General features: G+C 37.0%; 6 protein-coding genes and 1 long non-coding RNA gene across 9 annotated transcripts in view; 3 read left to right on the top strand and 4 right to left on the bottom strand.

Moving 5' to 3' along the window:
• Nucleotides 1–573, bottom strand: part of LOC104767341 (probable pectinesterase/pectinesterase inhibitor 21) — a gene marked incomplete at its 3' end in the record, with an annotated part of 3,423 nt that extends 2,850 nt beyond the window's left edge. The window contains exon 1 of the mRNA XM_010491378.1: nucleotides 3–573. Within this exon, the coding sequence (XP_010489680.1) occupies nucleotides 3–350 (348 nt within the window). The remainder of the gene's footprint in view (nucleotides 1–2) is intronic.
• Nucleotides 2,436–4,879, bottom strand: LOC104764224 (pectinesterase-like). The gene is made up of 3 exons (XM_010487715.1): nucleotides 4,163–4,879; nucleotides 3,507–3,807; nucleotides 2,436–3,238 (listed from the first exon to the last, which is right to left on the bottom strand). The coding sequence occupies exons 1-3, from the start codon at nucleotides 4,844–4,846 to the stop codon at nucleotides 2,547–2,549; spliced, it is 1,677 nt and encodes a 558-aa protein (XP_010486017.1). The 5' UTR covers nucleotides 4,847–4,879; the 3' UTR covers nucleotides 2,436–2,546.
• LOC104764225 (putative pectinesterase/pectinesterase inhibitor 22) lies at nucleotides 5,323–7,720 on the bottom strand. The gene is made up of 2 exons (XM_010487716.1): nucleotides 6,758–7,720; nucleotides 5,323–6,230 (listed from the first exon to the last, which is right to left on the bottom strand). The coding sequence occupies exons 1-2, from the start codon at nucleotides 7,710–7,712 to the stop codon at nucleotides 5,563–5,565; spliced, it is 1,623 nt and encodes a 540-aa protein (XP_010486018.1). The 5' UTR covers nucleotides 7,713–7,720; the 3' UTR covers nucleotides 5,323–5,562.
• LOC104764226 lies at nucleotides 8,153–9,836 on the top strand. The gene is made up of 8 exons (XM_010487717.2): nucleotides 8,153–8,497; nucleotides 8,600–8,666; nucleotides 8,758–8,797; nucleotides 8,880–9,012; nucleotides 9,091–9,162; nucleotides 9,253–9,333; nucleotides 9,440–9,501; nucleotides 9,590–9,836. Exons 1-8 carry the CDS (start codon nucleotides 8,249–8,251, stop codon nucleotides 9,660–9,662), a joined length of 777 nt encoding a protein of 258 aa, XP_010486019.1. The 5' UTR covers nucleotides 8,153–8,248; the 3' UTR covers nucleotides 9,663–9,836.
• Nucleotides 10,628–15,655, top strand: LOC104764227 (phospholipase D zeta 2-like). The gene is made up of 15 exons (XM_010487718.2): nucleotides 10,628–10,990; nucleotides 11,240–11,341; nucleotides 11,437–11,558; nucleotides 11,648–11,921; nucleotides 12,019–12,420; nucleotides 12,512–12,628; nucleotides 12,710–12,849; nucleotides 12,932–13,081; nucleotides 13,160–13,316; nucleotides 13,403–13,897; nucleotides 13,993–14,139; nucleotides 14,238–14,537; nucleotides 14,618–14,749; nucleotides 14,947–15,074; nucleotides 15,204–15,655. Exons 1-15 carry the CDS (start codon nucleotides 10,757–10,759, stop codon nucleotides 15,436–15,438), a joined length of 3,135 nt encoding a protein of 1,044 aa, XP_010486020.1. The 5' UTR covers nucleotides 10,628–10,756; the 3' UTR covers nucleotides 15,439–15,655.
• On the bottom strand, nucleotides 15,755–18,442 carry LOC104764228 (probable protein phosphatase 2C 34). 3 transcript variants are annotated; one of them, XM_010487721.2, is made up of 6 exons: nucleotides 18,248–18,442; nucleotides 17,095–17,379; nucleotides 16,692–17,006; nucleotides 16,502–16,619; nucleotides 16,167–16,390; nucleotides 15,755–16,087 (listed from the first exon to the last, which is right to left on the bottom strand). In XM_010487721.2, the coding sequence occupies exons 2-6, from the start codon at nucleotides 17,338–17,340 to the stop codon at nucleotides 15,866–15,868; spliced, it is 1,125 nt and encodes a 374-aa protein (XP_010486023.1). In that variant the 5' UTR covers nucleotides 17,341–17,379; nucleotides 18,248–18,442; the 3' UTR covers nucleotides 15,755–15,865. The 3 variants fall into 3 exon arrangements, with proteins under 3 accessions (XP_010486023.1, XP_010486022.1, XP_010486021.1); XM_010487720.2 differs by having other exon boundaries at nucleotides 18,174–18,442; XM_010487719.2 differs by lacking the exon at nucleotides 18,248–18,442 and adding an exon at nucleotides 17,574–17,774.
• Nucleotides 19,824–21,665, top strand: LOC104764229. The gene is made up of 7 exons (XR_763736.1): nucleotides 19,824–20,208; nucleotides 20,309–20,444; nucleotides 20,572–20,742; nucleotides 20,875–20,943; nucleotides 21,032–21,089; nucleotides 21,214–21,269; nucleotides 21,393–21,665. It is a non-coding gene; the product is annotated as an uncharacterized LOC104764229 (long non-coding RNA).

Here is a 23,224-nt window from a genome sequence, read left to right on the forward strand (position 1 = left end):
GGATCCTTCTGAAGCTCCATCATCGTCTGAGACTTCTTAGCTGCGTCGGTGATCTGCTTCATCGTAGCTTTAAACGCAGTCTTAACCAACTCAATAGGGTCGCTGGTGTTGTTCCCGTTCTTGATCAGAGTGTCTTCACAAGTCTTCTTGTAATCAGTCGGTGCACAAACATCCTTGACGGCCTTGACGGAAGACGTTATCTCTCCGTTACCATCAGAGTCATCGCCGCCCTTGTTGAGGCTGACGCCAACGGTAACGGCGACAACCATCGAGATCAGAAGAACAGAGGAGATGGTGATGACAATAAACCTTTTCTTCCTCTTGGAATCATCGTTGTACCCGTACGACATATTATTTTTATTGTGTTTTTTTACGTTACTATTTCTATTTATTTTTGTTGTTGTCTTCACTATTGATCAAAATGTTTTCGAACTTGAACAGCTCTGAATAAATTATTTGTAAAAAAAAAATTATATTAGAGCTGTTCTTTGTTCTTTTGAGAAAACAATGAGATTTGTGAGTTTTATGGACTCCTCCGTCGAAGGTTTCGTAAGCCTCCTTGGGAGTGTGCACCTTTTCATAATTGTCGAGATGGATTATTTATAACGGTAATGACAAATTGAGAATTTTGTTATTTTGGTTGCTCTGTTTTCTAAGGCTTCGCGGGAAATCCGGTTAGTGAGAATCTGTTGAAAAGACAAAAAATAGGTTTGTGGTTTTATTGTCTTCTCTGTTTCCTGGTAAGTTTCTAATTAGAGAAATCTTATTTTAGGGATTCTATAACTCATTGTTTTTTTGTTCTTTTCTCCACCAGATTGATCAGTGTTTTAATCGTGTTTTATTTTTCTACTACTAATTAGACTTTAATCCGTGGTACACCACAGGTCTATAATTTTTATTATTATTTATAACTTATATTGTATTTGCATGTTAAATTATGGTTGTTTTGTAAATAAAGAAATAACTAAAATTTTCAGCCGCTTAATGAATAATTTTCAGCCGTTCAAACGGCTAAAATGTTAATATTTATATTTAACATGTGGTATATTGTGTGACTATTTTTTTGTTAAATTTAGTTTGTTTTATTAAGTGTTGAGATTCGATTTGTTTTTTTAGTTATTAGAAAAAATAAAGTATTTAAATACATAATAAGTAATTTATAAGCTGTGATATCATATTTTCATAATGATTTACTTATTTTACAAAATCTTAGTTAAAGTAAGTTGATTTGATATGTCAAATATTCTAATATTAGTAGTGTTGCCAAATATTAAAATAAGGATTTAACCCGTGTTTATGCATAAGTTTAATGATATTTTTTATTAATTCCAACATGTCTTCTTTAACCTGTCCTACTATATAATCACATTGTATAGTATTTTAAAACTTTTGTAAGCTTTTATATATAATATTTTAAAGTTTTTATTAATTATATATATATATATCAAAAATATGATTTGAAATAATGAGAATCAAAGTTTTTATCTATATTAATATTTTTATCTACATTAAGAATCAAAACTAACATTTTTTGAAAACAAAATATGAATTAAATTGTTATTTTATTTGTTTGCAAAGAATTTAGAGATGATTTTAACCTGCAGTACACCGCTCGCGTGTCATCAATTTTTTTTGATATTAATGATTTTACATATAAATTAATGACAGTTACCTAGAAAATCAAATGAATTTCAAAAAACAATAGAAATTGTCATTAATATAGTATAGCTTGTGTTTCCATAAAATATTGATTGCAGTTTGTTCCATTTCTAATAGGAATGGAATGTAAGATATTTAGGAAATAAAATCTGGTGTAATAGTTATTTTAGGAAATTTTCTAAGGGTTAATTTTTTAAATAACTACAACTAAAAAGGCATAACACAAAATGTATTTCAAAAATGTTAGTATAGATTACCTAGAAAATCTAAATAAATTGAATTTCAAAAAACAATAGAAATTGTCATTAATATAGTATAGCTTGTGTTTCCATAAAATATTGATTGCAGTTTGTTCCATTTCTAATAGGAATGGAATGTAAGATATTTCGGAAATAAAATCTGGTGTAATTGTTATTTTAGAATATTTTCTAGGGGTTAATTTTTTAAATAACTACAATTAAAAGGGCATATGTACTTAAAAAATGTTAATATAGATTTAACATACCGGTATAGTTCCCAAAATTTCTAGAAGAAATCAATGTGCAAGTTTTTTTTTTTTTTTTTTTCTTTCTAATTGGTAACTTTTGATTGACACAAAATATGGTCTTAGAAAGAAAATACAAAACATAAATAACAATTTTGATTCTTGACGAAGACGAATCTTGACAAATAGTATGACGTAACAAAGTCAATCTGAAATTAAAAAAAAAAAAAAAAAGTCAATCTGAAAGAATTGTACATTTATTTTAAGCAATAAAATACCATTAAATTTTAGATTCATCTTTCTAATTTTGATCATGAACGCATTCATATAGATAAATCACAGAGGTAGACATATAAACATACACAAAGTTGAGTTTAAGTTAATTATTATATGTTTGTGGAGATTACATCAAGCCACCGGCATATGGAACTCCCATGTTCGGCAGCCAGCTATCGCCGACTAAAAAGTTCGAAACGGTGAACGAAACAGCTTCGGTTTCACTGATCACATGATACCCGGGCCATTTAACCCGGTTAGCTGTTTCTGAACCTGGTCCGGTATTTTTGAACTCCGCATAATACAATGTACTCAAAGCGAAATCACCAATCCATTCAATCCATCCTTTACCATCGATAAACCCATCCATGAAATTTTGTAAATAAACCGTCCTTGAGTACTCCTTCCACGGCCGGCCTAAATACGTCTTAACCGAGAAGTTACTTGTAACCAATTCAGCACTAGGTGTAATTCTACAATTTTGTATCGAAATCCCGGTGTTCTGGTTTGGATCGCTCCTGCCTTGAGCCGTTATGGCATTGAACTGTCCTTGAACTGGTAACCTTGGAATGATATTGCAGTTCTGGAGTACCGTGGCTGCGTTTCCAAATATGAAATCTACCGTTCCATATATATCACATTCTCTGTAAAACTGTCTAAGTGAATGGACGTAAAGCGTGTCTTGATAACCCTCGAAGCTACATTTGTAAAATGCTGACATGTCTGCACTGTTGCGGACAGCAACCGCTTGGTGTTTGTTAGGCCCGGCCGTGTTTCTCACCGTTATGTTTGCCGCGATGAAGCCTTCTCCGATTACAGCTAAAATACAATGTAGTCAGAATTAGTCCATTTATTTGCTGAAGGACTAGTATTTTTGAAAAACAAAAGAAAAAGTTTGTGATGGAGTTGTCCTGTTTGCATTTGCTAGTCAACACATTAAATGTTTTTAGACCGAATATTTTAATTTTACCATCGAACGTATTGTTACATGCAAATATGTAATTTTTTTAATTTTATTTTTCGTCAAAATTATGTAAGTTCTTTTTAAGGTGAAATAAAAGTAAACAATCAAGTCCAAAAGGCTTACCTAGTGTAGCAGAAGCAAAAGTGGTGGAACCGTCGACGACGTTTCTATTTCCGGTGATGATTGTTTTGTCAATGCCGTCACCAACGATCATCACGTATGATTTGTTGCTAGGGACTGTGACGTACTCTTCGTAAACCCCGGCGACAACGTAAATCACGAAGTATCCGTTGCCGGATTCTGCTTTCGTTGGCGCAGCAGCGACGGCGTCATTTATGGTTTTAAAGGTATCACCGTTGACGCCGTTTGGGTTAACGACGACCGTCTTTGCTACCTTCAGGCCACCATTGCCTCCGGGAGAAGACTGTAAAGTTTTAGAGGTTAAAAAGGTAAGTTTCTGACGATAATTATAAGATGTAAGTTGGCCAAAAATAAAAAAGGCCTAAGACAGTATTTTTCAGATTTAAAAAAAAAAAAAAATTGGACAAAATTATTGATTAGTTATTTTTAATGTTGCCCGTTTTAACGTTGCCCGTTTCAATCAACGATAAATACCAGAAAATATTTTGGCAAGAAATAATTTTTTTTTTTTTGAAACTGAAAAATAATAAAATTTTGTTGTAAATTATAGTAACTATTCTTTTATATGTTTTTGGAATCTAAGAAAATTGTAACTTGTAACATTCATAAGTTTAGATAGTTATAAAGAGAAAAGAAACCTGAAGAAGCTTTCGTCCAACAAACATCACTCTCTCGTAGATCATTCTCTCACGTTCCGTCGCTTTCATATACGAAACTTCCGGTGGCGACGAATTTTTCCCCTCCGTCAGAATCCTAGGCAGTGGCTTTGTCGTCGGAGCATCAGATGATATCGGCCAAGCCTCCTTGGACAATGCAAGAGAGACGCTAATAAGCTGTATACCCTCAGAAACCGCCAGGATGATGTCGTCGTGGCCGTTAACTACACTCTCTGATGATTCTCTGGCGACCTCATGAACCGAGTCTAGGCATGTGTCGTAGTTTGTAAGAGCAGCGCTAAGAAGCGTGAGCAAATCGTTGATCTCGGAGTTTCGGAGAACGACCTTCTTGATGGCATTCACACGTGTGAGCTGGTCAACGGTCAGGCCAGCGAGTAATTGGCAATCTTGAAGGGGACCTGAGGTGGGATGATGTTGGTCGAAGGAGGCAAGAAGGTCTTTAGAAGTTTCTAGAGACTTTAGAATGGCAATGCTGGCAAACTCGGTAAGCGAATGGGGTGATCCGACGGGTAAAACGGATTTACAGACGGATGGGTGAGGTGTGGTGTCACAAACAGCGTCTGAGTGAATTAGAGTTTGACAATGAGAAAGAGTAGAGAAAAGAAATAAAGAGATGGCCGTGGAGAGGATACACTTTTGAGCCATTTCTTTGTAACGAGCTCTAATTACTAATCAGGGTTGATGTTTACAAGTTTACTTACAGTTTTTGTATGTGTATTTATACAAGTTTCATTTAAAATATTAATTTTCTGTAATATGATAGTTTCCGATTTTTTCTATGAATAAATGAGTATATAATGTACGTAAAAAACTTAAAATTCTACAAAATGTTCAATTTTTAAATAAAACCTAATCCTAGACTGCTCCACAAGGCCACAAGTGATGTATTTTAAAACGTGCCAACAACAAATTACAATTCATGATATCAAAAGATATGGACAACATAGATTATACATAAAACACTGAATTTTCTAATTTCTTTTTCCAACTGTGAGACGTAAGAAACTGGCAATTATATATGTGTACGTGGATCTTTTTTAAAGTTAGTGGTAGACCATGTATCACAATTCTTCATCCGTCCTATTCAAACCAGCTCAAAATGTTCAAACAAGATCTAGAAATATTATTCGACCACTGCGAAATTAATTATTAAATACAGTAAAAATAAATGCTTTACATAAATCTATATTCAGACACAGCCTACAAATTTAAAATCTTACACACACACACACTATATCCTTATGAATGTTTTTTTATTATTTTTTCTGTGCAAACCAGAGGATTATGTGGATTGACAAACCATAAATGAAAATTAATAACAATAAAAAATTCAAAAATAAGATAAAAAAAAATTAATTGAGTTAGTTAGCTAGACCAGCGGTGAATGCGACACCTGTTGCCGGAAGCCATCTCCGACCGTCAATGAACGATCCAGCGGTGAATGACAACGCAGTTCGTTTGTCCATGATATGATAACCAGGCCATTTAACCCGACCGGATGATCGCCAACCTGGTCCAATATTATTGTATTCTCCATACCACAAAGTGTCCAAAGCAAAGTTACCAAACCACTCAAGCCATCCTCTTGGCTGGACAAGCTGGCTCATGTAAGTGTTCATGTACACTGTTCTTGAATAAAGTTTCCACGGCCGGCCAAGATAAGTAGGTTGTGTGGCCAACACGTAGCTATTCTGAATTACGAACCCTGTATTTTGATTAGGGCTTTTTCTCCCTTGCGCGGTTATCGTTACTTTCTGGAGCGGTAACGGAACCCGTGTGTAGATTTTACAGTTTTGCAAAACCGCTGCGCCATTCCCGAATATGAAATCAATCGTACCATAAATTTCACAATCTCTATAGAACTGACGGAGGGAATGGGCGTAAAGAGTGTCTTGGTAGCCTTCCACGCTACAGCGATAGAAGGCGGACTGATCGGAATCAACCCTCAATGCGACAGCTTGACGGTTTTGCGCCCCAGCTGTGTTTCTGAATGTTATGTCCTTTGCTATGAATCCTCTTCCAGAAACAGCTGATCAAACCAAAATTAAGGGTTAATCTACCTAATTAGATATGGCTAATTATGAGTAAGTAACAAATTATACTATTGAATAAGAGGTTATTTGTAACACAAGAAAAGGATAATTTATAAGAAAAGACTGCAAAAAGCTTGAAAGTCTGTAGATTCCAGAAAGCAAAAACATATGTTTAATAAAGAAGAATTCTGATATTCAGACACAATAAACAAAAAATTGACCAAGACCAATAAGAACGAAAAGGTAATAAAAAGATTAATCAATCAATTAAGTATCTAATTAGACATTGAATTAGTAGATAATTGTAGCACAAGAAAGGAATCAATAATATATAAGAAGAAAAAAATAAACTATAAAGCTTGAAAGCCTGCGGATTGCAGAAAGCATATATGCCTTTCTAATAATTTTCAGACACGCTAAATAAACAAAATTTGACAAAAACCAAAAAGGGAGGAACGTACAAAAAGGTTAATCAATCAATTAATTAATCAGTAATTTAATTAAGTAAAATAAAAATACTAACCAACGGTTGCAGTTCGGAATGTGGTAAGACCTTGCATGAAATTCCGGTTACCGGTTATAATCGTCTGTCCGATACCGTCACCAACAAGCATAATATTAGTCTTCTTCTTCTTCAAATCAATATTTTCTTTATACACACCTCTCTTCACGTATATAACATATCGCTTTGTGCTATGATTGGGAGCCTCGTTGATAGCCTCATTAATCGTCAGATACTTCCCTTTTCCATCTAGAGACACAACCGTGTTTGAGTGCATCCCACTGGGTTCATGACGCTTCATGAGGCTCTCTTCGGTCTCCGTTAGCCACTCAGGGTGTGAAGGGAAGCTCTCGTTCCTAGATGCCTTGAAAGGCAAGGCATTGAGTTGCGTGTACATGTCTAAGACGTTGCTCACAAGCTGAGTGACTTGTCTTAAGCTACCTTTGATCAACTCCTCATATTTTCTCTCTGTTCCTTCAAACCCTTCTAGACACGTGTCTTGGTTACTCATCGCTGCGCTTAGCCATGTCTTAAGGTTGCCTCCTGCTGCAGCAGCATCGTGAGAGTCCCCGTCTATTCCTCCCCCTCCGTGGAGTTTGTTCATCTCCAACATAGACCATGCAAGCTCCGTCACCGAGAAGCCTACAAGCTCTTTGCAATCCTCTATAGCGATTTGTTCACGGGAATGGACAAACAACGTCGTAACCGTTGGGATCCCTTCCATTGCTAACTTGGCTTTGTCGTGTGCTTCCTTTACCGCAGCGCTTAAAACCGAATGCGGGTTTAACCCGTGACCCGATTCCTTGATGTGCGTCCGGATGTTAGAGACGCACGACTCATGAGCATCGATAAACTGGCACGCTTTTGCGACAAGAGACTGAAAGTTTTCTTCTTTGTATGGCTTGAAAATAGTGGTTTCGGACGAGGAAGTGTGAACAAACAAAAGCATAGCTAAGAGAAGAGCCATGATGCCCATTTTGTGAGAACAAGTTACACGTTTTGGGTTAACCGAGGAAAGAGTGAAGCTATATATAGAAAAAAAAACCTAGGGTGGATTAGGTATTGATTGTTGGTGAAGAAATGTTCTTTGCCTCTTTGGGAACTGTAGGAACAAATTCAAACTTTATTTTTTTACCTTCTTTTCTTACTCTTTTCTCAAGCCAAAGTTATTCTTTCTTCATTTGTCCAAAGCTCTCTTTTATTATCGCCCTTTAGATTCTGCTTCGTTGGACTACGCTGCGTCATACTGACTTTGACCGGTACGGTTATTATCTGATTTCACCCGGTTCAATTGAAAAAAGCCGAGGCAATCGCAGTTTAACCCAAAAAAACTGGTACAATTGGTTCATCAAAGCGAATAAACTGGTATTTTCCGGTTTTGTTCCGGTTTATACTGCTCCATCCATCTCTAATCTCTTCCCTCCCGTTTGTCATCTTATCTTCTTGAGGAAAAGTGAAGCAAATCCCTAAGGAAACTGTAATCGTCGGCGTGATTCAGAGAAATTTCGGAAAATGGCACTAACCCAGATCGTGAATCCAATCATATATCCATCTCGCACAATTCCACGGCGTTTCACGACGACCTCGCCTTTCAAAACCCTAAACCCCCAATTTTCCCGCCACCCAACAACTCACGCACTGTCTCGCAGACTCTTCCTTCCTTCTGTTTCCTCGATATGGGATGCCATAACCGGAGGCGGAGACTCCAACCCTCGCGAGGCCGTCGCAACGACTCGACTCGGCATGCAGCTCTTCAGACAGGTAGAATTTGATCAATCCGACAAAACAGAACTGTTCTAACAAAAGAGACTATTTTTATTTTGGCTCCTTAAATCTGAAGATGCTTTTCGTTTTTGTTGTAAGGGTGATGTTGCTGGATCGGTGACTGAGTTCGATAGAGCTGTTGTATTGGATCCCAGGCAAAAGGCATGTACGTTTTTATCTCCTTTTATCTTTAGCTCATGACTCTATATCTCTAAAAAGCTTTGTAATTTTGAATCATGTCTTTGTTTTGATGACAGATCTTTGGCAACGGGGGCTTTCTCTTTACTATCTAGATAGGTACTACTAGCTTCCTACCTCACTGTCATATTGGTTAGGATATAGTTGATTATTAGAATATGGTGCATATATCCAACAACAGGTTTGAAGAAGGTGCAGAGCAGTTCAGGATAGATGTTGCTCAGAACCCAAATGACACAGAGGAGTCGATTTGGTGCTTTCTCTGTGAGGCTCGGCTCCATGGTGTTGATGTTGCACGGAAACAGTTTCTCGAGGTTTGTTTTTTCCTTATCCTAAAGCTTATCATTCTATATGATTAGTGGTAACAAAAGTAGTATATGAAATCTTTGTAGGTTGGTAGAGATTCTCGGCCTGTGATGCGGGAAGCTTATAATCTATTCAAGAACGGTGGTGACCCTGAAAAGGTTTTTTTTTCAGACAGGTTTCTTGGTAATTGATGTAATGATTTTCTTCCCACCAAAGTCACTTAGTAATCTGATTTTTCAAAATAACAGTTAGTTAAAGACTTCTCTAGCGGTCAAGCAAGCGAATACTTCTACGCTTCGCTGTACGCAGGGCTCTACTATGAAGCTGAGGTATTGTTCTCCATCTTGAATTTCTCCTACACGATCTGCAATGACATCTATTGTTCTTCAAGAACAAACAAAATCTCAAATAATCTTGTTTTATTCCTTGTTGTAGGGTAAATCGGAAAACGCAAAGTTTCACATCACTGCTGCTTGTGGATCTCCATATGGGCAGAGGTCTGAATCCTACCATATAGCATATTTGAAGCAATTAGAAATGGTTTTGTGTGTTTTTGATGCGTTTGAATCCCCTATTTTTTTTCAGGTCTGATGATTATATGGCTTCACTTGCTAAAGTTCACTGCCTCTGTAGAAACTGGAGCTCCGGTTTTGTTTGAACCCGTTTATATTTTCTTGGAGCCGTACATGATTTACTTTTCTGAAGGCCCAATTTGTGAATATCAGCCCAAATAAATTGTGGACACCGGTTTGCAAATTTTGACCTTTATTTGTTAAAAGACTTACAAAAAGCATGTAAAATATTAATGAGACAATTGTGCCGTTTTGGAATATCTTTCACTAGCATTGGAATTTTTCTTACCAAATATCATTATTTGGATGATGAAAAATTCACTCTCCTGAAATGAAAGTGATGGTTCAATTATGAAGGTTTTGTGTTTTATATGTTTATTACTTACTGCTCATCGTCTAATTACCTATGACATTCTGTTATTCGTTGTATACATAGATTAATTTGCTAACCATGTTGTTACGTATACGATATGGTAATTAATTGACTATACTTTATATAATAAGATTAAATAGTATCTTTAAAAAGTTGAGAGAATTCTAAATCATATGATTGATTGTACTTGAGATGAGAGACACTAATCATTTTTTGTCTTATCACAACACGTTAGATGAATTAAAATAAGTGTGTGTTTGGGAATATTCTGATAAAAGCACCAAAAAAATTGGGATATTCTTGTCGTTTTGATGCTTGCATGGCATATACTCCGAACACCATCAACTTCTGTTTCGTCAAAAGACCAAACTGTCCCTAAATACGAAGACGAAGCCATCAAAAGTTATTTTTAGCAAAGCAAAGTCTAAGGGTAAGATCGTCATATTCGCTACTTTGTCCGATTCGGTGATATATATAAATAGAAACAGAGCTCCAACGATGTAACCAAGTTGCATATACACACGGTAGGTTAGACGGGAGTTAGCATATACAATTGATCTTAAACGTACACGTGTCGATAATTATACGTGTCATCATCTGACGGCGCAACCAGGTCATTCGTTTAAAACCTAACGTGACGGAACCACTCCCCTTGCCGTTGAATATACTACTAATGATTTAAACCTTGATTCTAAAATCTACAAAATCTAATATATATAACATCGATCTGTCGATCAGTGGCTAGTTCTTCGGACATGCAATCGTAAACGGCGAGTTTCGACGACGGTGAGTGAGAAGATTTTATCGATGTCGACGGAGACTTTGCTACTTCATAACGGCGTTAAATCGGACGGCGTCATCAGAAGGAGCAGAAATTCCGGAGTTGATGCGGCGGCGGCGGCGGCGGGGTATTCAATCGGCGGTGGATGTAAGATATTCGATGAGCTTCCAAAGGCTACGATCGTCTCGGTCTCACGACCCGACACTACCGATTTTAGTCCCTTGCTTCTTTCTTACACCTTGGAGCTTCAGTATAAACAGGTATGTGTTTTACAATGCGCCTCTCTTGTAATCTAGGAGAGATTAGTTTACTCTGTTTAATTTTCATTAGGGTTTGATTTAATGCCGAAATTGACCGCAGTCTGTATTAATTATCCTTAACTTCTTACACAAGATGTTTTTTATTCATTCATATATGCAGTTCCATAAGTTTCTGTTATCTTCTGTAATAATTAAGAACAAACAAATACCTTATAAATATGTTTTCCTCTGTTTTGGGTGTATGTGTAGTTCAAATGGACACTACAAAAGAAAGCTTCCCAAGTTCTATACCTACACTTCGCTTTGAAGAAACGTTTGATTATTGAAGAACTCCACGAGAAGCAAGAACAGGTCAGAGTTTTCCGGGGTTTGTAAATTTGCTTAACACACGTACGCCAAAAAAAAAACTATTATTGAACTCGAAAAAATGCGGTGTATTTTGACAGGTTAGAGAGTGGCTGCATAGCTTGGGGATCTTTGATATGCAAGGATCAGTTGTGCAAGATGATGAAGAACCTGACGACGGTGCTCTTCCTCTTAACTACACTGAAGATAGTGTCAAGAACAGGTGCTTTTATAAGTCAACGAAACTTCTTGTCTTTGTGGATTCGAGTAAAGGTTTTATTTTCTGATACATTAGATTTTGATGGTGTGCAGGAATGTTCCTTCGCGTGCAGCGTTTCCAATCATCAGACCAACGATAGGCCGGTCAGAGACAGTTGTAGACCGTGGGAGAACTGCAATGCAAGGCTACTTGAGTCTCTTTCTAGGGAACTTGGACATTGTTCTCTCGTTTGCTAGAGAGTACGGTTCTAAGATGAAAGAAGGGTATGTCACAGTGAAGCACCTTAGGAAAGTCCCCGGGTCTGATGGTGGACGATGCTGTCTTCTTTCACATTGTCTCAGCTGCTTTGGAACTAACTGGACAAAGGTTTGGACAACTCAAATAAATTCATGATTGTGTAAATCTCTTTAAATTTTCTAGCTGGGATGAATAATTTCTGATTCATTTTTCCGGACTTTTAAAGGTTTGGGCTGTTTTAAAACCGGGATTCTTGGCATTACTAGAAGATCCTTTCAACGGAAAGCTTCTAGATATAATGGTGTTCGACTCATCGCTGTTCCAGGATTCAAAGGAGTTTTCTGAGCAGCAGCATTTGGCTGAACAGGTGAAGGAACACAATCCGCTGCGCTATGGCTTTAAGGTGACAAGTGGGGACCGAACCGTGAGATTAAGAACTACAAGCAGTGGGAAAGTTAAAGAGTGGGTCAAGGCCGTTAAAGAAGCTGGTTGTAACAGTCCACATCGGTTTGGCTCGTTTGCACCACCTAGAGGTTTGACATCTGATGGAAGCCAGGCTCAGTGGTTTGTAGACGGTCACACTGCGTTTGAAGCCATCGCGCTTGCAATCCAAAATGCAACATCAGAGGTTCCTTTGCTTTGCCTCAACTCATTATTGAAAACGTATCATAATATCTTAGGATTTAAAATGGAGTTTTAATTCAAAATTTCATCTGCAGATATTTATAACTGGTTGGTGGTTATGCCCGGAGCTATATCTCAAACGTCCCTTTCAAGATCATCCGTCATTGCGGTTAGATGCATTGCTTGAGACAAAAGCAAAACAGGGCGTTAAGGTATGCTTTATATGACACATTCCTTCCAATGGATTTGTCATGTTTTGTTATAAACGCTTTAACTTTAAAATTTTGTTGCAGATTTATATTCTTATGTATAAGGAAGTTCAGATTGCCCTGAAGATCAACAGTATGTACAGTAAGAAACGGCTTCAAAACATTCACAAGAACGTCAAAGTTCTTCGTTATCCAGACCATCTCTCCTCTGGCATTTATCTCTGGTACAATATTAAGCAAACCCCGTGGATGAAGCTAACTACTACTTAGCTATAACTGAAGTTAAATATTCTTTGACACTTTCAGGTCGCACCATGATAAGATAGTGATTGTAGATTACCAAGTTTGCTTCATTGGAGGGTTAGATCTCTGTTTTGGCCGCTATGATACAGCGGAACACAAGATCGGAGATTGCCCTTCTCATATATGGCCAGGAAAGGATTATTACAATCCTAGGTAAGATCTTGAACTTGTCTGAATCTTTTCTTTACAAAACGAATCATCTTTCTCACGAATGGCTACATCTACCATCAGAGAATCTGAACCAAATTCGTGGGAAGAAACGATGAAAGACGAGCTTGACCGGAGAAAATATCCAAGAATGCCGTGGCACGAAGTCCATTGCGCTCTTTGGGGACCGCCTTGTCGTGATGTGGCTCGACATTTCGTCCAACGGTGGAACCACTCTAAGGTAATCACATTGTAGAAATATCGGTGGCTGCTTAGCGATTGCATTTTTTCAAAGGTTCTGATATATTTTAGTCTTTGTTAAATTAGAGAAACAAGGCACCAAATGAACAGACGATTCCGTTGCTGATGCCTCACCACCATATGGTTCTCCCTCACTACTTGGGAACTAGAGAGATCGATATTGTTGCGGCTAAAACCAAGGAAGACCCTGAAAAACCCGTTGTTCTCTCTAGACAAGACTCTTTCTCTTCAGCTTCACCACCTCAAGATATCCCTTTGCTTCTCCCGCAAGAAACCGATGCGGACTTTGCCAGACAAAGAGGAGATCTGAAGTTAGATGATGGTTCAAGACAAGATCTCTATCAAGCTAATGATGAGTTTCCAGGGGAAACTTCAGAGGAAAGTGACCGGGACGAGACTGTGAACGAGTGGTGGTGGCAGATAGGGAAACAAAGTGATTGCAAGTGTCAGATAATCAGAAGTGTTAGCCAATGGTCTGCTGGAACAAGCCAGCCTGAAGATAGCATTCATCGAGCTTACTGTTCGCTTATCCAAAACGCTGAACATTTTATCTACATTGAGGTATATATAACTTAATCATTCAAGCATTTTCATATAAAATCTCATCATCTTAAATTAGTCCTATATTTTAATCTTGTAATCTTTTTGTTTACCAGAACCAATTCTTCATCTCCGGATTAGAGAAAGATGACACGATTCTGAACCGCGTTTCTGAAGCCTTATACAGACGCATTCTGAAGGCTCATGAAGAGAACAAGTGCTTCCGCGTCGTGATCGTTGTACCACTCCTCCCTGGATTTCAGGTACTGTTTGTTTGTTTTCCAATTGTAGTCTCAAATTGTTAACAGAACAAAACCACACAATGCCAATCATTTTCTTTCTTTATGTTTGGTAAAAACAGGGAGGTATCGACGACTTTGGAGCAGCCACGGTTCGAGCACTGATGCATTGGCAGTACCGTACGATCTCTAGAGAACGAACTTCGATTCTTGACAACCTTAACGCTTTGCTAGGTGCCAAGACGCAAGATTACATTTCCTTCTACGGTCTGAGATCGTATGGACGGTTGTTCGAGGACGGTCCAATTGCCACTAGCCAGATTTACGTGCACAGTAAGCTAATGATTGTTGATGACCGCATTGCGGTGATCGGATCTTCTAACATAAACGATCGAAGCTTACTAGGCTCACGTGACTCCGAGGTATTTTCCCAACTCCGATCTATTCTTTAGGACATAAAAAAGAGAGGTATGCATTCATTAATCAATCAATCGTGTTTCAGATTGGAGTTGTGATCGAAGACAAAGAATTTGTGGAATCTTCGATGAACGGAGTGAAGTGGATGGCCGGGAAATTCTCTTACAGTCTTAGATGTTCCTTGTGGTCAGAGCATCTCGGCCTTCACCCCGGAGAGGTACTTTTACATATATACATTTTCTAGAAATGCCTTTACTTAACATTCTTGACTTTAGTATTTTCACACTAGTTTTTGCTCTCTTCTCTGATAGATCCTATTTCTATAGTATAACATTCTTAAGCTGAAAGTTTCTTTCAACCGTTGTTAACTTCATAGCAGTTTTTAAAATCTTAATGTTTTACTTTTGTGTTTAGATGAAAATAATCGAAGATCCAATCAAAGATGCAACATACAAGGACTTGTGGATGGCGACGGCTAAGAAGAACACCGACATCTACGACCAAGTCTTCTCTTGCATTCCTAATGAGCATATACGCTCAAGGTTCATACTTCTCCTCTTAGTTTAGTTCTCCATAGACTTTAGAGATATAAAACAAAATTCTAAATTATAAACACACTTCTTGTCCTCAATATGAGATGATCTAATGATTCTTTTGATCCAAAAACACAGAACTGCCTTGAGAGAGAACATGTCTCTTATAAAAGATAAGCTAGGTCATACGACGATCGACCTTGGGATTGCACCGGAAAAGCTAAAACCATGCGGCAGCGACTCGTGGGAGAGGCTGAAGGAGACAAGAGGTCACCTTGTGTGTTTCCCATTACAGTTCATGTGTGATCAAGAAGATCTCAGACCGGTTTTCAACGAAAGCGAGTTCTACACTGCTCCTCAAGTCTTCCACTGATCACTGATTATTGTAGATGGTTAAAGACGCTCACACATTACATAGAGAGATTAGTTATATACCGTAGAGGGATGAACTTCATTTGATAGCTTGCTAGGTTTTGCAGAGGTATATGTGTGTATAGTGTACACTTCCTTTTGTGAATAATGTATATGTGTCTCATGCTGTATAATACACTCTTGAATTGTTTAAATACAATATTCACTTTTGTTTATCACGGATAGGTCTGCATACTTCTGGTTTCTAGTTCTACAGGTTTTGATCTCTAAGAGCTTATTGAAATTCCAAGTAACCGATTGTGTTGTTTAGATTGTAATAGAACTCCGGTTCGGCAAGAAATTTGATATTCAATGCGACTTAAAGCAAAATCTATTTACATCACATTATTTATCTTTTTTTCTCGCCTGGTCCCAAAACCATTACCTACTTACAAGGTCGAGTCAGGGTGGACATGTTGCGATATAGATGAGGAAGACTGTGACGTTTGGAAGAAGAGGCAAACGGCAGAGATATCATCCATGGCAATTCCACGTCTCTTTCTATTCCAAGCCTTAACCGCTTGCTGTACCAGTCGCTTGGCCGCCTTTGGCCGGTCATCGGTCGAGGAAACAATGTCTATGGCCTCTTGGTTTGATATCACATCCCATACCTTTAATATTTCAAGTAAATGACTTAGCTAACTGTAAACAAACAAAATAAAATTAAAAAGCTAATTTAAACGTTGTTACCCCATCTGTGGCCAAAATTACAAACTGGTCTCTAATGGAGATATGCCTTTGAGTGACTTCAGGCACTGAGACCAATCCGTACTCTTTGATACAATAGTCTCCGAATGCTCTTGACATTGCGAGTCCTGGATACTCCTCTTCTGGTTGCCATACACGGTGGACTCCTGGCTCGTCCTGGAGGCAGAACACTCGGCCGTTGCATCCGATTATACGCTCTTCCTCCTCTGTTTTCAAAAACAGAGGAAAAAAACAGAATTTGAAAAGAAAAAGATTTAGAATTGCTTCAGCAAAATAAAGTGAGATTTACATGATCTATGTATGATTATGGAACTAACGGGGAAGATTAGGTTTGAAGTCTACGGTGAGCTGAACCGCGACCAAGCTTCCTTCATCTGAAACCGTGGCCAATACGGCACGTGAATCCCCAACGTTTGCTATATACATAACTTCACCCTGCAGCAAGAAAACCATTTAAGCAAAGAACAGAGCAATGAACAGAGATAATGATCTTGAGAGTCTCTTTACCTGTCTCACAACTGTTAAAGCAGTTGTGCCGCTGTTGAAAGAATCGATCTTCCGGTGATGCTCAAGCTCCCGATCAACAGCTTCACAAGTTTTGAGGTATGAGTATTTCCATATGGCGAACCGCTGTAGCTTTTTATCGGATTCATCTAGGTCTGTTTCAGGTTCTGCTAGTGTGGTCTGAGAAAGCGTCTCTTTCCAGTTGCAGAGCAAAGATATAGGCATTGAGTTTCTGACTTGTTTAGAGACAAAGTGTCCCCAAGGACCGTGTCCATCAAATATCCCACAGAAGATCATGTCTTCTTGACATCCAAATCCCTGTTTACGAATCAAGAATATGATTCAAAGGAGCATTCAAAACAAGCTAGCTTTCTAGAAATAGCTTGAAGTAGAAGTAATAATGTACCTCCCAGACGATGGCACAGTCCTGATTAACGCCTTTCTCACCGCGTCTGGAGAAAACAGAAGCCAAGTTATTAGATCCATCTGCATTAATACAACCAGATGATCTAAGAATCAGGTCCTTCTTCTTCGCCTCTCTCGCCATTTCATCTGCTGCTTCCTTGGCGTAGCTTTTACCGTTCTTGTTCTTGGCTTTCTTGATCGAGAAGGATCTAGCTAAGCCGTTGAACATGGAGGAGAGATGTCCCATTTTTTTCCAAAAGGTGAAAGTATCATATGATCTTGAACCCTATAGATGATAATATACATAGAGTTTGAGAGAGTTGCATTAAAACAAAGAGCAAGAGGGATATAAAATATAATATCAAAGTAGGAAAATTTTCTTCAAAGATTCTTTTTCCCGGGGGAAAAAACAATATGAGTAATTTAAAACTGTTTTAAGGACAAGAAAAAAGATTGTAAGAGAGAATATTCATGTCTGACATGGACTTCCATTAACTCGAGCTCTAAACATTCCTCTAGAGTTATAAACAAAATTATAACTTGTACGTAACAGAGATGGAGAGAATAATATTGGATCTGATCTGAACTTGAAGCCAAATCGAGTTTTCTCTTTTAAGAAGAGATGACTTATTGATATAGAAATCATGTTACAAGATTCGGAGATTTTCTCTTTTTTACTTTTCCGGGAAAATAATCAATAAAAACCTTCGTATAATATTATATTAAACAATCTGAAAATTGGAAAACTAATATTTTTGGTATTTTTTTGGCCTAATTTTTCTGTTCCTTGTGAAACAAAATTGCCAACGAATCCACTAGATTTGTCGTTTGTACAAAAATGAAATAAGAACCTTGAAATAAAAGAGTAAAAGCTCTTTATAAAGTAAAAATAAAATAATCTGTTCTTTGGATCCGTTACATCATTTACTCGATGTATACATCCAAATTCAGAATTAAAGATACTGAAAACTTTAATGAAATATTGAAAAGCCAAAAAATTAACATTTCGAATTGCACCAAAGGTTTTCAAAAAGTAAATCAAGAACGTAAACAGTTAGGAAGAAGTGACGTAATACACACCAGGGAGAGGGAGAGAGATGACGTAATGCTACTAAAGGAATCAAAGGAAGAGGAGTGAAGACAGGGTGGGTGACCTAAGTTCGGAGAAATTGACGTAGCACCCTAACCGGAGAGGAAGCTAATGGAGTAGAGAAAGAAAGAGAGACTCACAAAATCAGAAATCATAACCCATTTAATGCTCCAAAAGATTCAAGAAAAAAAAAAATATCAAATGGAGAGAGAGATTACTGGACCCCTTTCATTTTTTTCTTGCGGCAAGATAGAGGCAGAGCTGTCTTTGGTCGTTAGTGGGTTATCTATCCTAAATTCCTAATGCAATTATTGGTTAGAAAATAAATTATTTGTACAGTATGTGAAAACAAAGAATTTGAAAGTAAATTTTACTGCTCGTCTGGTACTAGTAAACAGTAATGGCATGTGACAAAATAATCCGACCCAAAATGTATGATACGAAAACAATTTATAAAAAAAAATTATAAATTTGAAAAGTTAGGTAATTTGTATAAATAGCGCACTTAAATAAATAAAAAAGTCCAAAATGGCTACAGGTTTGGTAAAAGCAAAAGTCAATAACGAATCTATAAGGACTGTTTCGTGCAAAGGATGTTATATAACCATCTTTGAGTTTTTTGGTTAAGAAAAATAGAATTCTATCTTTGAGTTGTTAAACAAAAAAAAAAGAAGATAATTGAGTTAATTAATTTTGCAAAAATTAATTAGTTAAGTAGTAGTCTAGTAGATAACAATTAATCCAGTAGATTTCCACGTAAGTAACCTGTATAAGACCATATCGTTTTCTTTTAAAAAACTTTGGTAAGTTTAATAATGCAAAAAGATAAATTCCGTAATGGGTAAAAAAGCAGTACAGAAAGGAAATGGCTTTGGCCCTTGAGCATGCAAACTGAATAAAGTTCCGTAGATCGTAGCCATACACGTTTAACATAAGGATTCTAAAATAAGAAAAAAAGAAACGTTACAAGCTCCACGTTTGCATATAAGTCTACCTCGAAACTATGAAAACTTAAACCAAATTTTGAGATTTTAAATCAAACACTGTCTCTACATCTCATAAATACCGAAACTAACAAATATTTAGGTAGATTTGGCATTACCATCTAACCCTACGAAAAAAATTGAACTCTAGACTCTCTAGTATCAAAAGATTTCCATTTAAATATTAACCCGAATCGAAAACAGTAACATCACAGCTTTGCAATAGTAAGACACCGTGACGAAACTGTACTAGACGTAGACGAAGCCTTTCCCCACAAGAGAATGTAGTCAGTGGGAGCCAATGCGATGACTGTGTATGACTCCGCATGTGATGTTAGTCTTCTCTTGGGAAACCCACTGGTTTTTTTCTTCGGATCAAATCGGTTGATGTTTGATGTGTCGGCAACGACGGTGGAAAAACCAAAATCTTTGCATTGACTCAATTATTTGCCGAAGTTCGAACTAATAGTCATTAATTGTTTAATTTCGCGAGAGACCATATTCCCCATATCTAACGTCACTACAAAAAAAATGTGTATTCATAGCATATTATAATAGCACTAATTTTACAACTGCTATTAAAGATGATATCCGGATTTTCATAAGTATATTATAGCATTTTAGAAATGCTAAGCTCTATAATAGCATAAGGAAAAACTAAAATCGCTTAGTACCGCCAATATTTAGCCAAATTTTTTCCAACCCGCCAACACTTAGCCGAATTTTTTTGTTTGTGACATATTTATTTTAAAATAAAACAATATGTATAAGAAAACCAACAACATAAAAAAAAAAAAACAAAACACTTCAAGTCTCTCGCCATCCTTCTCTTAACACTTTCTCTTATCTTTCCCAAAAACCCTAGCTGCGTTTTTGCCTTACTTCACCACCATTTCAATGGTGACATCATCAGCTCTCTCTTCACTCTCTTTTCTATTGGATCTGGCGTTGTCCAGAAGGTGAAATCGAGAAGTAGTAAAGTCGTGTTGGAGCCAGATCTCCGGTTTACTTAGCCGCCGTTCTGGAATACCTCGCCGCCGAGGTAATAATCCACTCGCTCTTAGTTCTTTCAATCTTCAGTTTCGTAAACCCCTAATTTTTAACCGGTTTGTTGTTTTGGAAATTGGATCTGTCACTTTCAGCTTGTAGTGAGAAACGACGAGGAGCTGAGTAACTTGTTTGGTGATGTGATGACTGCAAAGGTCTGGTTTTAGCCTAATTTTGTTCAAAGGAAGTTCAAAGTTCACAGACATGTGTACATTCTAGCTTACGGAGAAGGTATTGTAAAAATATTAAGGGTTTTATTTTTAGAGTTCTCTGTGCACACAAGCTGTTCGACGAATTGTCTGAGACAGAAACCAAGAGAATTAAATCTTATTAATTTTTGTTTTGTTTGGTTTTGTAGTGAGGATTAAGGTTCACGTACGGAGGTTGAACTCACTCGTCCGCTGTAAATATTCTGTTCTGATTTCGTTTTGCTTTTCTGAAAATTTCAGACGGAGACGGTCGTGTTTCCGGTAACGATGCTACAAAGTTCTTCGCCATGTCAAAGCTTTCTCGCCAGGAACTCAAACAGGTTTATTATTACTCATACGATTAGTTTTTAAAGATTTCATAAATCGATGAGACTTGTGAGAATACGAATTGGATTTTGAAGTGTGTAGTCTAGGGTTGATTGAGAGAATTTGTTGCGATTTTGTATTTGAAGGTTTGGCTTGTTGGGGAATCAAAGCTACATGGATTTCTTGGCTTGGCGGAGTTCATCATTGCGATGAAGGTATGATGATTGTGTGAGATTCATTTATCTTACTGAGTCAATTTGAAGTCTAAAGTTCTTACTTATTTGACTGTTCTGTTGGTCTCAGCTCGTCTCATTGGCACAAGAGGAACTTGAAATTACTTTAGATCTTCTGAAAGGTTCTGGTAAGTTGCTAGTTACATCTTGAAATTTTATGAATAAAGAGGTTCCGAAGGTCTGAAGACAGTGTGGTCTTATTAGATATAGCAATTAGGTTGGATTTCTAATCAGAAATTTTTTTGGTTCTAGTTGACATGAAGAGTGTTGAACTTCCAGTGTTGGAAGGACTGGAAAACGTGGTATCTGTAAGACTCTTTCTTAAGACTTTACTAGAATTTTTGCAATAGGTTTCAAATGGGTTCGTTTCTTTTTACTAGTTTCAACAGTGAGCTTAATTGTTCTTTGTACCTTTTTTTCCAACTTGGCAGAACTAAGGTATTGTGGATTGCAAGGACCAGTTCCTGATTTGACTAGGATACAAGCACAAGAGGCCTCACTTGGGAAACGAATGGAAGAAGCCTTTTTTGCTGGTTCATTTCAGCCAAAACCATAATTTCTTAATTGTGTAAGATTTACTTCTTGTAGTTTTCTAACTTCTCTTGACCAGTGTTCTTTGTTTTCGTTATCTTTTGTACTTGGGGTTGTAATGAATATGACGTTATGTAATATGAGTTTTGTTAATGTAATATTAATTGTATGTATTTTTATAATTTTTCAAATATAAGAATTATATGTAAATCCAATTAAATAAATTTGTAAAACAAAAGTAAAATATAAATTTTTAAAATCTAATTGAATATTTTTATAGCGAAATAATAGTGTTATGACAGTTTATAAAACAGCATTAATCATGTGTTATAGAAACGTATATAAAAACATTCAATTAACGCTACAATAGAATGATTTGCAATAGGGTACAAATAAGTGCTATTGTATGGGGTGACCTTATTATAGCTGGGGCAGAGATAGCCCCAGCTATATTTCTTGTAGTGCGTGATGTAGACCATATGGCACGTGTCGAACCAAAGGATCTAGAGGAGAACTTTCGGTTTGAGGGCCAGGCTAGGTCATTTCCCAAATGTAAGGGGAGGTTCACAGTAATATTTTTTGGTTAAGAAAAAGTTGAGATTGGCAATAAACCACGTGAGAACGACATTGATTAGTTAGGTCCTTGTGGGGTCTGGTCATAGCGAGCACAATCTAAAAAAGGATCATATCATTCTTCTGACTGACGCGTGGGTGACCCAGCAATCACATGTGGGACGGTGCACAAGATAAAGACGCTTTTTGTGAGTTTGTGTGCCGTGGCCTCCCTCTCTCCACTCCCAAGTCTCAAACAACATGACTATTTATGCTAGCTCCAAGCAATTTCTTGGTTTTTTGTTTTTTTTTTTTGTTTTTTGTTTTTAACAATGTTCTTTTATTCGAAGTGTTTTTTTGTTTCTTTCATTTTCAAGAAGACATAATTTGAGCTAAGAATAATAATTAATGATCATTGTACTTGTGACGAGTTGGACTAAGGAAAATTCAAAAAGTAGGATGAATCTAGTATTGAGTGGCTTTTAATTGGTTGGCTGTAATAAAATGAAAACTGCTTACGATCCAGTTGATATCTAGAAGCATCATGATTTACAATTACAATCATTACAAGGCGATCATATTTTCGTACATTATCTTCTTATAAAAAAAAAATCAATTAGTGGCGCATTATCTTCCTAAAATTTGGATTAAGATCAACTCAAGCAATAATTGGTCGTGCCGCCCCAAAATGATTATGTATGAAAGAATAACAATTGACATCTAAGTGAATGTTATTATTAGGAAAAGTAGAAATATAATAAGATTTCATGTGGAGTATTAGAAAAGAGAGACTATAACTGTTAGCTTGGAAGTTATAAGATTTCTGTTTAATTATGAAAGTTATTCTTTCATACATAGTTCACTATTTTCATTTAATTACATTTTTCTGTTTAATTATGAAAGTTATTAGCATGACTTATTTACTTTTGGAGTGTACTACAACCTTCTCCTGAAGTCCCAAAGAGTTGTTTAAGAGATAACGTGAAACTTCAAATGTTTCGAACATATTGGGCTGTAATAGAGGCCTACGATATATTTTTTTTGTTAAGAGGCCCATGATATTATAAACCTATGCTTCACGTTATGGTTCTGGTAGGAGAAGTTTGATCGTACCGGAGGGTTCCAGACCGGTTGAACCAAGCTATGGTTTCAATTAAACGGATACAATTTCGGGTCGGGT

Source organism: Camelina sativa, chromosome 19, assembly GCF_000633955.1.
Source record: "Camelina sativa cultivar DH55 chromosome 19, Cs, whole genome shotgun sequence".
Lineage (NCBI taxonomy): Eukaryota > Viridiplantae > Streptophyta > Magnoliopsida > Brassicales > Brassicaceae > Camelina > Camelina sativa.